This window comes from Nilaparvata lugens, chromosome 9 (genome assembly GCF_014356525.2).
Source record: "Nilaparvata lugens isolate BPH chromosome 9, ASM1435652v1, whole genome shotgun sequence".
NCBI classification, from domain to species: domain Eukaryota; kingdom Metazoa; phylum Arthropoda; class Insecta; order Hemiptera; family Delphacidae; genus Nilaparvata; species Nilaparvata lugens.
Genome location: NC_052512.1, coordinates 36,666,267 through 36,681,238, shown reverse-complemented (window position 1 = coordinate 36,681,238; position 14,972 = coordinate 36,666,267). Strand labels below are relative to the sequence as shown.

Genomic DNA, 14,972 nt, shown 5'->3' with positions numbered 1-14,972 from the left:
TTCTAATTGCCAGATCATTTTCTAACAATGTAGAAATATAATAAATAAACAAAATATTCAATCATTGAAGAATATATTAGGTTGACGAATAAAATATATTTGATAAGAATGAACAGTTAATATTAGATCAGATATACCGGTATCAGCTATCCTCTATAGAGGGCAATTTATTATTTTAATACATGAAAAAAGTACTAACCTTCAAAAGGGTGAGAATTTTTTGACTTAAATCGTAGTCGAAATTTGAATATTTTGAGTCCGACATATCGTAGATGAACACTAAGCCGCAACGCTGCGTTTCAACACTTTCTAATGCTACATCCAATTGGTATACAACGCCCTGAAAAAGTAAAGTAATTTATAAAAAATAGGTAGGCCTACTTGAAATTATTTTTTAGAATCAAATATAAAATCCAATTTCATGCTTTACTTGGACCATCATCTACCATAATTCTGAAAAAAAGTCCAGTAAACGAAAGGTTATAGATGTAAATGTTTGAAAGACAATTTTTGACCTCACACCTCTGTTTGGGATGGTGAAGGTTATTATAATTATGGTTGTAGCCTAGCCCTAAAAGGACAAATAATAGTTTTTTCAAATACTCAACCTGATACGACAATTTCAAGTGTCATGGAATTCCCATATTCAGATCATGACTGTGTGATGATATGTGTACCAGATTGTTCTATTAAGGCCAGTATTAACAAATTTGTTACAATTATTTCAAGACCTGTCACTATCGATAAAATGTTACAATTTAACCAGGCTCTGACTTTGGTAGACTGGAAGGCTGTCTTGGATAAGCCAGATGCCAGCGTCATGTTCGAATCCTTTCTAAATGTAGTTTTGTATTATTTCAATCTGACTATTCCCAAATGACCTGCAGGAAAAATAAATCCTTAGTTAAGAATAGAAAGAGAACCAAACGTAAGGCTGACTGGTATTCACCTGAGCTTGGAAGGATGAAGATTTTATTGACTATCTCTCATGAAAACTTTAAAAAGTAAATACCGAACATGCTAAAACTGTATATCAAAGATGTAGAGCACTTTACAAAAATCATTAGATGAGGCCAAGAGAGAGTCTATTGTTTCAATTATAGAGTCCTCGAATAACAGTTGCAGGAAAGCATGGCAAATAATCAAAACGATATCTTCAAGTAATAGTGTTCAAGATTTCACTACTCCAATGCCAAATATCTTGAATGAATATTTCATACAGTCGGTTGATGATGTTCATGAAAAGATAGTGAAGCCATCCATATCAGCCATCGAAATGCTAAATGGAAGTGTTGATAAAGAGCATAATGCCACTTTTAGTTTTCATGAGGTCAGTCAAGAAGTTATCTCTAGAGTGGTTCATAATCTAAAGCCATCTAAAAGCGAGGATTTCTATGGCCTATCCAGTTGCCTTCTTAAAAGTATTGCAGGTGCAGTGGTACCAGCACTGACTCGATGTATAAACATCTGCATTTCAAAAGGTATTTTTCCTAATGTGTTAAAAGTGTCCAAGGTCGTTCCGGTTTATAAGAAAGGTTCTAAAGAAGAACCGTCTAGCTTCAGACCTATTCAGATAGTGCCTGTGTTTTCAAAAGTGCTAGAGATTGTCATGTACATACAGGTATACGAATATTTGATAAATATTAGTGTTATCAGAACATCAATTTGGTTTTGTGAAGGGAAGATCTACCACTGACGCCTTTGATTCCCTGATAAAATTTGTGATTGAATCATTTGAGAGTAAGTGTTTTGCTCAGGCCGCATTCTGTGACCTGAGCAAAGCATTTGACTGCGTGGAACACAATATCCTGCTGAATAAATTGGCATTTTATGGAATCACTGGGAAGAGTCTCAGTCTCTTTAGGTCCTACCTTAGTGAACGCAAACAGGTTGTATGTGTGCAATAATAAATCAGATCTTGCCAGAGTGAAGTATGGTGTCCCCCAAGGATCAATTTTGGGACCTCTCTTATTTGTGATTATGATTAATGATCTCCCTCTCTCACTCAATAGTAAGACTGTGTTGTACGCTGATGATACCACTTTTCTTCATTCTCACTCAGATGCACACACACTAAAGAATATGACAGCTAATACATGAAAAAAGTACTAACCTTCAAAAGGGTGAGAATTTTTTGACTTAAATCGTAGTCGAAATTTGAATATTTTGAGTCCGACATATCGTAGATGAACACTAAGCCGCAACGCTGCGTTTCAACACTTTCTAATGCTACATCCAATTGGTATACAACGCCCTGAAAAAGTAAAATAATTTATAAAAAATAGGTAGGCCTACTTGAAATTATTTTTTAGAATCAAATATAAAATCCAATTTCATGCTTTACTTGGACCATCATCTACCATAATTCTGAAAAAAAGTCCAGTAAACGAAAGGTTATAGATGTAAATGTTTGAAAGACAATTTTTGACCTCACACCTCTGTTTGGGATGGTGAAGGTTATTATAATTATGGTTGTAGCCTAGCCCTAAAAGGACAAATAATAGTTTTTTCAAACTATGGCTCAGGTCATGAACAGTCAGTTATGGTAAAGCCCTGCTCAAGCACATCGATTTTCGTTCGTACTATATTTTGCCGTCTTTATTATGAATTCTATCACATTAAACGGAACTTGACAAACATCATCTATTTGAAATCATCTGTTTAATCTAAAGGTGCATTTTTGTTTGTGCGTAAATTTTCGCAGTCGACGACGGCAAGCATTGTTGACATTCATATTGTCCAAATTTTAAGTGTGCTAAAACAACTGATCAAATAACTTTTCATTATTTGTGTTTATTATTCAAGAATTAGGCTGAGCTCACATTGCATCCGATTTCGCACGAAAATTGATCGTACTAGTAAGTACGTACGAAAACGCACGAACGATCCAGATACAATGAAATTGATTGTGAGTCCCCCCACTACATATGAGTTGGTCATACGTACACGCACGCATAGTTCCGACATCCGAATTCGATCCCATCCTGTTGGGATATTTTTCTCACTTCGTACGATTGGGAAATCATTGCTAAGCAGTAAACCAAACATAACCTAACAAGTATTAGCTTACGCATACTTCTTGATGGAGAGAAACGCATTTAGTGTGCGCACTCATTTCGTACAATCGTTGTAGTACGTTTACGTATGGTGGAAATTCGTATGTAAGGTGAGCTCAGCCTGATCATTTTTTAATATCAACATATTGCCATTTGAAAGTATAAAAACGTATAAACTCGAGATCCCCCATTAAAACATAGTTGAACATAATATTTTAAGTTATTTAGACAAATTGAAATCTAACCAATGTGAGATCCTCACCCTGTCGTGGTCGTCGACGGCTATTGCGCATAAACAAAAACGCAGCTTTATAGAATTTATAAGGACGGCAGAACATCGTACGAACAAAAAGAGTGGTGTGTGTGTGTGTGTGTGTGTGTGTGTGTGTGTGTGTGTGTGTGTGTAGCTACAACAAGGCGAATGAGTAAATCATCGAAACCTAATATAACGAGTACCAACCCGGTCATGGCAACGGTCAGCTGATTGTGACTGAGCATCGATCAGCTGATTGTGACTGAGCATCGATCAGCTGATTGCGTGCCGGTAAGATTCAACTCTCATCGTGAAATGAGTGTGAATTTCTACAAGGTAAAAGGAAAGGTTAGGGAGGTTAGGTTATTGCTTTCAATAACTTGATATTTATTCGGAATTTACAATCAGTGCTCAGTAACCGCATAGGCTCAACTCACACTTACGCGACTCCAGTCGGGAAGAGACTCGACTCTAGTCGAGAGCATGTGTTTCCAAAGGGTGACGTCGCTGGGACTAGAATCGACTGGTCTGAGTGTCATCATTTGGAAACACATGCTCTCGACTAGAGTCGAGTCTCTTCTCGACCTGAGTCGCATAAGTGTGAGTTGGGCCATAGAAAAAAAAGCGTAAGTAGATATTCCATGGTATAGGGCGTTTATGTGGCAACTTTTATTGTTAACTCAAGCTGATTAGCTTACGGTCGATTATTGTCGAGTTTTACTGTTTTGGCCAGGTGACACATGTCACCTGTTTTGACCTGGAGTGTACGGCACAATATGACAGACTATCAGCATCACATAGCTTCACGGGAAAGAAGTACGTGGACTATAGGCTTGAGATAACAGTAAAATTTGCGACATAAACGCACTATAACATGAAATATCTACTTATGCTATTGTTTCTCTATGGTAACTTATCACAAAGAACGTTTCATTCAAATAACTGATTGAATAGAAACGTTGCCTGCGCCTGCGCATTACGGTGCTGTGTTTCAATGATTATATTTCATCCAGCAAGTACATAAAGTACAATAGGTCATGTCAGTAAAATTAGATTACAAATAATGGAATTACAATAACTATAAATATTTATGAAAATAATACATAACAGCAGGCATCAAAGCTACTCGGGTTTTCAACAATAATTATTACACTACAATAACAATAAAGCCCGGTTGCACAAAAGCTGGGTGAATTTCAAGTGTGATTAATTTCACGAGAACCAACTAGAGAAGGGTTGTTTTATGAAGACGGCTTCTCTGATTGGTTCTCCTGGAATTAATCACGGTTAAAATTCAACCGGCACTAAGGCCCGCCGCAAAGTAGACCCACGCTAATCCACAAAAAGCAACCCACGCCGTGGGATGTTTTGTAAACCATTGCTATAGAATTATTCATAATCAATCAGCTGACAATTTGATTATTCATTGCACGTATCATTACACAGATGTCTGGAGAAGCCTAGCAATGGTTTACAAAACATACGGCGTGGGTTGCTTCTCGTGGATTAGCGAGGGTCTACTTTGCGGCGGGCCTTAGACCAGATAACCTAGTGGCAAATGCACACAGTAGCAGACAGACGGAGTGAAAATCCCCTCTCAGGTATTCGAATATACCGTCTGTCTCTCCGTTCTATGGTGTCCGTCTGTCTCTCCGTTCTATGGTGTCCGTCTGTCTCTCCGTTATATGGTGTCCGTCTGTCTCTCCGTTCTATGGTGACCGTCTGTATCTCCGTTCTATTGTGTCCGTCTGTCTCTCCGTTCTTTTGTGTCAGCTGATTGTGACTGAGCATCGATCAGCTGATTGTGACTGAGCATCGATCAGCTGATTGTGACTGAGCATCGATCAGCTGATTGTGACTGAGCATCGATCAGCTGATTGTGACTGAGCATCGATCAGCTGATTGTGACTGAGCATCGATCAGCTGATTGTGACTGAGCATCGATCAGCTGATTGTGACTGAGCATCGATCAGCTGATTGTGACTGAGCATCGATCAGCTGATTGTGACTGAGCATCGATCAGCTGATTGTGACTGAGCATCGATCAGCTGATTGTGACTGAGCATCGATCAGCTGATTGTGACTGAGCATCGATCAGCTGATTGTGACTGAGCATCGATCAGCTGATTGTGACTGAGCATCGATCAGCTGATTGTGACTGAGCATCGATCAGCTGATTGTGACTGAGCATCGATCAGCTGATTGTGACTGAGCATCGATCAGCTGATTGTGACTGAGCATCGATCAGCTGATTGTGACTGAGCATCGATCAGCTGATTGTGACTGAGCATCGATCAGCTGATTGTGACTGAGCATCGATCAGCTGATTGTGACTGAGCATCGATCAGCTGATTGCGTGCCGGTAAGATTCAACTCTCATCGTGAAATGAGTGTGAATTTCTACAAGGTAAAAGGAAAGGTTAGGGAGGTTAGGTTATTGCTTTCAATAACTTGATATTTATTCGGAATTTACAATCAGTGCTCAGTAACCGCATAGGCTCAACTCACACTTACGCGACTCCAGTCGGGAAGAGACTCGACTCTAGTCGAGAGCATGTGTTTCCAAAGGGTGACGTCGCTGGGACTAGAATCGACTGGTCTGAGTGTCATCATTTGGAAACACATGCTCTCGACTAGAGTCGAGTCTCTTCTCGACCTGAGTCGCATAAGTGTGAGTTGGGCCATAGAAAAAAAAGCGTAAGTAGATATTCCATGGTATAGGGCGTTTATGTGGCAACTTTTATTGTTAACTCAAGCTGATTAGCTTACGGTCGATTATTGTCGAGTTTTACTGTTTTGGCCAGGTGACACATGTCACCTGTTTTGACCTGGAGTGTACGGCACAATATGACAGACTATCAGCATCACATAGCTTCACGGGAAAGAAGTACGTGGACTATAGGCTTGAGATAACAGTAAAATTTGCGACATAAACGCACTATAACATGAAATATCTACTTATGCTATTGTTTCTCTATGGTAACTTATCACAAAGAACGTTTCATTCAAATAACTGATTGAATAGAAACGTTGCCTGCGCCTGCGCATTACGGTGCTGTGTTTCAATGATTATATTTCATCCAGCAAGTACATAAAGTACAATAGGTCATGTCAGTAAAATTAGATTACAAATAATGGAATTACAATAACTATAAATATTTATGAAAATAATACATAACAGCAGGCATCAAAGCTACTCGGGTTTTCAACAATAATTATTACACTACAATAACAATAAAGCCCGGTTGCACAAAAGCTGGGTGAATTTCAAGTGTGATTAATTTCACGAGAACCAACTAGAGAAGGGTTGTTTTATGAAGACGGCTTCTCTGATTGGTTCTCCTGGAATTAATCACGGTTAAAATTCAACCGGCACTAAGGCCCGCCGCAAAGTAGACCCACGCTAATCCACAAAAAGCAACCCACGCCGTGGGATGTTTTGTAAACCATTGCTATAGAATTATTCATAATCAATCAGCTGACAATTTGATTATTCATTGCACGTATTATTATCATTACACAGATGTCTGGAGAAGCCTAGCAATGGTTTACAAAACATACGGCGTGGGTTGCTTCTCGTGGATTAGCGAGGGTCTACTTTGCGGCGGGCCTTAGACCAGATAACCTAGTGGCAAATGCACACAGTAGCAGACAGACGGAGTGAAAATCCCCTCTCAGGTATTCGAATATACCGTCTGTATCTCCGTTCTATGGTGTCCGTCTGTCTCTCCGTTCTATGGTGTCCGTCTGTCTTTCCGGTCTATTGTGTCCGTCTGTCTCTCCGTTCTATGGTGTCCGTCTGTATCTCCGTTCTATTGTGTCCGTCTGTCTCTCCGTTCTTTTGTGTCCGTCTGTCTCTCCGTTCTATGGTGTCCGTCTGTCTTTCCGGTCTATTGTGTCCGTCTGTCTCTCCGTTCTACGGTGTCCGTCTGTATCTCCGTTCTATTGTGTCCGTCTGTATCTCCGTTCTATTGTGTCCGTCTGTCTCTCCATTCTATGGTGTCCGTCTGTCTCTCCGTTCTAAATTGTGTCCGTCTGTCTCTCCATTCTATGGTGACCGTCTGTATCTCCGGTCTATTGTGTCCGTCTGTCTCTCCGTTCTATGGTGTCCGTCTGTCTTTCCGTTCTATTGTGTCCGTCTGTCTCTCCGTTCTATGGTGTCCGTCTGTCTCTCCGTTCTATGGTGTCCGTCTGTCTTTCCGTTCTATGGTGTCCGTCTGTCTCTCCGTTCTATGGTGTCCGTCTGTCTCTCCGTTCTATTTTGTCCGTCTGTCTCTCCATTCTATGGTGACCGTCTGTATCTCCGGTCTATTGTGTCCGTCTGTCTCTCCGTTCTATGGTGTCCGTCTGTCTTTCCGGTCTATTGTGTCCGTCTGTCTCTCCGTTCTATGGTGTCCGTCTGTCTCTCCGTTCTATGGTGTCCGTCTGTCTTTCCGGTCTATTGTGTCCGTCTGTCTCTCCGTTCTACGGTGTCCGTCTGTATCTCCGTTCTATTGTGTCCGTCTGTATCTCCGTTCTATTGTGTCCGTCTGTCTCTCCATTCTATGGTGTCCGTCTGTCTCTCCGTTCTAAATTGTGTCCGTCTGTCTCTCCATTCTATGGTGACCGTCTGTATCTCCGGTCTATTGTGTCCGTCTGTCTCTCCGTTCTATGGTGTCCGTCTGTCTTTCCGGTCTATTGTGTCCGTCTGTCTCTCCGTTCTATGATGTCCGTCTGTATCTCCGTTCTATTGTGTTAGTCTGTCTCTCCGTTCTACGGTGTCCGTCTGTATCTCCGTTCTATTGTGTCCGTCTGTCTCTCCATTCTATGGTGTCCGTCTGTCTCCATATGTCTGCCTGTCTGCATGCGGATCTTTGATTTTCTTCTCCGACTGTCTGCTACTGTGTGCGCTCGCATTTAGACCAAGCTATGTGGATTTGAATGATTCATTCATTTCCTTATTTATACATTCATTTGTGGATACAGTTACAGATGGAGAAGAGCAACCGATTCTGGATCACTGATATTAATGAATTAATTATAAGACTCACCTGTAATGTTGTTTGGTGTGATGCTATTTGAGGTGAATGGACGCGAGCTGTGAAAACGGCTATAGCTGCACCTGTCGCATCTCTGGTCGGCTGAAATTCAACAAAAAATCAAATCAAAATTCATGGTTTTTTATTATCTGAATTAGTACGGTGTAGCTACAAATGAGACATATTCAAATATCAATGAATGTAGTGACGTCCACGTTATAATGGCAGCATTTGATTAACATCGGTGTTGCTTTCCTTGTCTATCATTCGACAAAGCAGACAGCACTATCCTTTTGTAGCTCCTCCAGATCGATTTTCAACAATAAGGAATATAATCAACTAAATATTAATTGATCTCAATCAGGAACATTCATTTATTAGTTCATTAAAATATATATTTTCTTGACGAATAAAATAGCCTATAATTTATCACTTTAAACAAGAATGAACATTTAATATTACATCAGATATACCAGTATCAGCTTTATCCTCTATAGAGGGCAGTGGAAATCGGCAACGCTGTTCTTTCATCTTTTCTCCACTGCAAGTACGTGGACCTCTAATTGACCGAACATAGTGAGGTCTATGTTTTAACTCGGATTTCCTTTTTTCTTTCGTCTGTATGTATGTAAGTAACGCATTTTTGGCCAAACGCGTTGATAGAATTCTATCCTCCCAATACCTCCCAGGGTTAACAATAGGCATACTCAACGTGAGAACATTGCGAACTAGAAGAGGCCATGGCAGAAACAAAAATCGTCATCCTAGGCTTGGCTGAAGTGCAAAGAAATATGGAGAAGTTAATTCATAGAAGGAGTGGATTTATCCTCTATTATTTTGGAAAAAACTGAAGGTCAAAGAGGTGTTGGCTTCATGATCAGAGAACATTTGAAGACGAAAATAATAGAATTTAATGGAATATCTGAGAGGCTAGCAATGCTCAAGTTAAGAATGGGTCGAAGAATATTGAATATTTTCCAAATATACGCTCCAACATCAGTAGCCGAGGAAGAAGACAGAGAAGCATTTTACCAGTCCCTATCGGTTGCTGTAATTAATGTAAAAAGGAATTGGAAGTACGTGAATATGATCTTAGGTGACTTCAATAGTCAAGTTGGAAGTCAAGAAGCTGGTGAAAGTCGCATGGTTGGAAAATACGGCTACGGTGTCAGAAACGACGCAGGACAGAGACTAGTCGAGTTTTGCTTAGAACATAACTTAAAAATAGTGAACACGTTTTTCAAAATAAGGAAAGGCAGGAAGTAGACTTGGATTTCACCTAATCAACTAGTAAAAAATGACATAGATTTTGTTTTGGCGCAAAATAAAGGCACGATAAAGGATTTTAACATTTCAGGAAAACTACGCTTCACCACTGATCATAGGCTGATAACTGTTGAATTGTCGAAGGATTACTTCAGGAAGGGACCAGAATCACCAGTTAATGGAAATACGACGAGATTAACTAGATTGAAGTTGAATGAGCTGCCTGATTTTGAGACAAGAATCCACCAATGGAAGGAGTAGCGAGCAATTGACTTACAAGAAAATTATAACCAACTTGAATTTCATCTCAGAGATATTTTTGAACCAGTCACTGAAATAAAACCAAAGAAAATATCGAATGAAACGAGACAACCGATTTTAGAAAGAGAAACGCTAAAAAGGAAGAATAATAAGAGTGATTGAGACCGAATTGAATTCAATATAATCTGCAAATTGGTGAAATATAGCATACGAAAAGACCTCAAAGCATATGAAGACAACTTGATCAAATCAGTGCTGGATTGCAATGGATCGATGAAGAAATTGAGACAACAGCTCCTTGATAATAAAGAATGGGAGATAGAAGTAAGAAATAAGAGAGGCAAGATAGAACGGAGTAGGCTCGGTATTGTTAAAACTGTCACTGCTTTTTATAGAGAGTTATACTCAAGTGATGTGGAGGAGAGAGTGACGTCTCCATGCAACCACGAAGATGTCACCCACGATATATCTCTGCTGTCCAGTGATGAATTAACGATAGTTGCGAAAACATTGAAGAAGAATACAATGTCTGGAAGAGATAGAATATCAAATGAATGTTGAAAGCACTGCACTCGTTGTCAGAGGATACGGTCCTGTCTCTATTCAATAGAATTCTCATGGAGCAAGCAGTCAGTGCCTTCACAGTGGAAAGAAGCATTTCTACTATTGTTCAAAAAAAGTGACAATGTCGACATTAACAACTTCAGACCGATTGGTATTTCATCGTGTTTTGAGAAATTCTTCATGAAAATGCTTCAAATCCATCTACAGCCAATACTTGATCGACAACAACCAATCGAACAAGCAGGTTTCCGAAGTGGCTTCTCTATGTTGGATCATCTCCAGAGTGTCAATCAGCTTATTGAGAAATGCAAAGAGTTCCAAATTGGTGTATACTTAGCCTTCGTTGACTATAAAAAAGCGTTCGATTCTTTGGAGCACCAGTTCCTGATCACGACTCTACAAGCGCAATTAGTCCCATCAACATATGTTAATATAATAAAACATTTCTACAACGGCAGTACAGCAAGACTATTGTTAGATAATCCAGGAAAGAGTTTCTTTATCCAGAGAGGTGTTAAGCAGGGTGACCCACTCTCGCCGGTGCTCTTCAATGCTGCTTTGGAAGAAATTTTCCAACAATTGAGGTGGGAAAAATGCGGGATAAATATAGGAGGAGAATGTTTGAGTCATTTACGTTTTGCAAACGACGTCAGTAATTGCAAAATCGGCCCAACAACTGCAAGTTATGCTCATCGATCTGTCAGCAGCTAGTAGACGAACTGGCCTTTCTATATACCCCTCAAAAACCTATTTGATGACAAATAGAAGATCGGAAGCTATTGTATTGAATGGATGTCCACTAAGGTGGGCGGACGAGACTGCGGACGGAGAGAGAAGTGAAGCGGAGATTCGCGATCGCCTGGAGTAAATATTGGGCTTAGAAATATTCGCACAGGTACAAAAATGGAGATACTAAGGAGTTGTGTTTTCACTACACTGGTCTACGTTAGTTTTCTCCTCGAGATTGTCACTTACCGAGCATTTCAAGGGCAGATTGACAGCAGCAAAATTTGGAATTAATAGTGTATGGCGCAAACTTATATTGAATGAAGAGGCACCTTTATCCATGAAGTGGGTGATATTTGAAACAATAAGTAAAGCTGTCGTGACATACGCGGCTCAGGTTTGGGGGTATATGTAGAGAGAAGAGTTGGAGATATTTTTAAGATCATTTGTTAAGAGAATATATGATATGCCAAAAAAAAAACGCTAAATCATATATGATTTATCTGGAGACCGGAAAAGGAAAATATATTTTGTGGCTGTATACGTTGCGAGCACTAAATACATATTGCACTCTTTCGAGCTCCTGGCTGAGCGATATCGATCAATGATTGCGAAGTACTGTTTAGAAGAAACGTGTGGATGGTATTCTGAATGGACGAGGATATTGAGTGATAATGATATCCAATTGCCGATAGCAGCGCGCAACTGGAAAGCGGTGGATTTCAGACAGGGGTGGGAGGCAACATGGGAGCGGACACTGAAAAAAATGAAAACAAATTTTCAAAATAAATGGCTAGAAAGACAAGAGGGTTCCCAGTTTCATAAGGTGTATGCAGCTGTAAAAATTGATAATACGATAGATTATATCAATGATGAGAATAGGCACAACGCTATATCATTTATATTTAAAGCCAGAGGGGGATTATTTTCATTAAATCATAGCCCACATAGAGAAGAAGAGATTGCTATTTGTTCAATGTGTTACAGCAGAGAAACAGAGAATATCTTTCATTTTATCGGTAGCTGCTCTATACTGTTAGAGGTAAGGATGAAATGGCTAAAAAGAAAGTCAATGGAAAGAGAAGCAGTGATAGATTACTTAAACGGTAAATGTTGGCATAGTCTGGTTGGGTTTTTAAGAGAGGCTTGGGCTTATAGAAAATAGGTAGTTGATAAGGGAATTTAATTTTTGATTCGTAAATAATAAAATCGTTGATAGTTTGATAGATTATAATCCTTATAATCTAAATTTATTGCAGACATAGCACCATGCTCACACATAAAATGCTCAGAATGCTTACACATTCTCACTATGACACTAATCAAGTTCAATATGGGCGTCAATGTGGCTGGACTGATCAAAGATAAATAAAACTTTGATAACTAATTTGAAATGACACTTAATCTATCAAACTATCAACGATTTTATTATTTACGAATCAACAATTAAATTCCCTTATCAACTCTTTTCCCTCCTTATCAGCCCAAGCCTTGCCCAAGCTAAGGCAAGGCACAGAATCGGCAATGCTGTTCTTCTATCTTTCTCCACTGACATTATAACGTAGACTTCACTATAGGGGTGCCGTGCTGTTCTAGAGTCTTCTTCTTCCTCTACTTCTTCTCCTTCTTTTATTCTTCTTCTTCATCTCCTTCTTAGAGCAGAAATCTTCAAAACTTGTCGAAATAAGAAAATAACAAACTGAAAACTTGATGCACTTGATGGAATGAAAATACGACGAACTGAAACAATTGATGAACTGAAAACTTGACAAAATGATATCATGACAAACTGAAACTTTAGCAAATTGGTAAGTTGATGTAAAGAGAAGGTGACAAATTAAGAACTTGAGGTACATACTGAAAACTTGACGAACTGATAACCATAACTAATAGACGAACTGGAATTTGACTAACTGGAAACTTAACAAAATGATAGCTTGATTTAACAAAAACTGGATGAAATAAGAAATTGACGAACTGGAAACTTGACGAAATAAGAACTTGACCAACTGAATACGTGACAAATTGAAAACATGAGGTACTGCAGACTTGACGAACTGAAAACTTGACAAACTGCTCGGTGACCGAGGAGGGTACTCCACATCTCCACGTAACGAAATGAACCGTCCAGGTAAGGTCTGCCTAAGGCTAGCTTCACACGCTTTCGGTTTCATTCGGTTCGGTTCGTTTCCGGTTCGGTTCGTTACCGAAAACGAATGAGGCTTTCATACATGTCAGGTTTTAATTCGTACAGTTCTAATTAGGTATTTTCTTCTCGAACACAGCTGTGTTTGGATTTTCACAGTTCATGCTGGTATATTTAAATATAACAGTTGGTGTTAAATTGTAAGATGTTATTTCTTGAACAACAAAATTTTAAGTTTATTAAAAATTGTGAATTATTTGAATAGTTTCTTTTTGATTATGTTAATTTTGGAAGTTCAGAGAGATTATTTTTTTTTTAATTGAAAATTTGTTCCTTGTTTTGACACATGGTATATAAACATCATCTCTTCTCACCATTGATGAAATCATGTAATATTCGTGGAAAAATAAAAAAAAATTCTCCATAAGTTTTAATTTATATCTTTCATATTTTTTAGCAAACTATTCATTGAGAAAAAATGTTTCTGTGAACTAATAGGAATGAATTGACCATATATGATTTTGACTTGGAAAATTTTGAAACAGATAATCACGATATCAGGTTTAAATAAAAACAAAAAAGGCAAGGGTGTGTAGACTTTGTTTTTTCCTGTTTCCCTAGCAACGAATTCGAATATAATGAAACCTATTCGTGTCGAGGGGGCGTTCGGTTCTATGCGGTTTCTATTTGGTACCGAATTCAAACCGAATTACCGTTTCACACTTATCGGAATTTGCCGAAAACGAAACGAACCGAATGAGTGTGAAACTAGCCTTAGAAATGCCATAGCTGCTCTCGATGTATGGCATGTCCGCCCCATCTTGTTGAAAACATACAGTATTGACGTTGATATGTCGTCTTCTGAATTGTGGCAGAAAAAATTCACGCAGCATCGTTAGGTAACGATTCGTATTGACAGTGACGGTTCGACCGTTTTCTCGAAAACAAAATAAGGGTCAATAATTAGTTTTATGGGGCTACCTAAAAGCACGTGTATACTCGAACAAATCACGAACCCTTAAAGCCGTGAGTGAAACAATAACACAAAAAATTCGAGCGGTGCCACGTGCAATGCTTCAGAGGAGTATGGACAACTTCTCACAACGTCTACAGGAGTGTATACGGACAAAATCGGACAGCATTTAACAGATGTTAGTTTTCGTACATAATCAATGTTTTAATTTTTCCTCTTTAATTTTTATAATGGCAACATCCAAGGTACACACTAAAAGACTAAATTTGAAGTATCGACTAAAAAGTAGCTAAGTAAACACAAATTGGAGAGGCGGGTGATGGTGGTTCCATATATGAGTGGAATTGGTAAATTTCAAGCAGTAAAAAAGTTCGTCTGCTTTGTGTTTGTTTACATTTGAAATGTCATCATAATCTGACTTCTCATTAAAAATATGTTTATTCAAACAACTATGAGAAATGAAATTATATAACAAGAAAAGTAAAAAAATATATCAAAAATAAGAAACGAGTAGCACCAATTCAAACATTCACTGAACCGTTGTAATTGGACAAGTGACGAGTATTTGTTTGTTTTTCTCTAAAACATAAATAAAACCTGATTTGAAAAGTGTCATTTTTTTATTGTAATTTGACTGCAATCTAACACTTTGGTTAATGAACAGTTCAATTCTGGCTTAAATTACAACGTAAAAGTTTGACATTAAAGG

The 14,972-nt window shown here is 38.7% G+C and overlaps 1 protein-coding gene across 1 annotated transcript in view; it reads right to left on the bottom strand.

Moving 5' to 3' along the window:
* The window catches only part of LOC111052210 (tyrosine-protein phosphatase non-receptor type 9), a 70,472-nt gene that overhangs the window by 42,442 nt on the left and 13,058 nt on the right, over window positions 1-14,972 (bottom strand). Inside the window, exons 3-4 of the mRNA XM_039435821.1 lie at window positions 8,340-8,429; window positions 2,114-2,254 (exon numbers count right to left, since the gene is read on the bottom strand). Of these exons, the coding sequence (XP_039291755.1) occupies window positions 2,114-2,254; window positions 8,340-8,429 (231 nt within the window). The remainder of the gene's footprint in view (window positions 1-2,113; window positions 2,255-8,339; window positions 8,430-14,972) is intronic.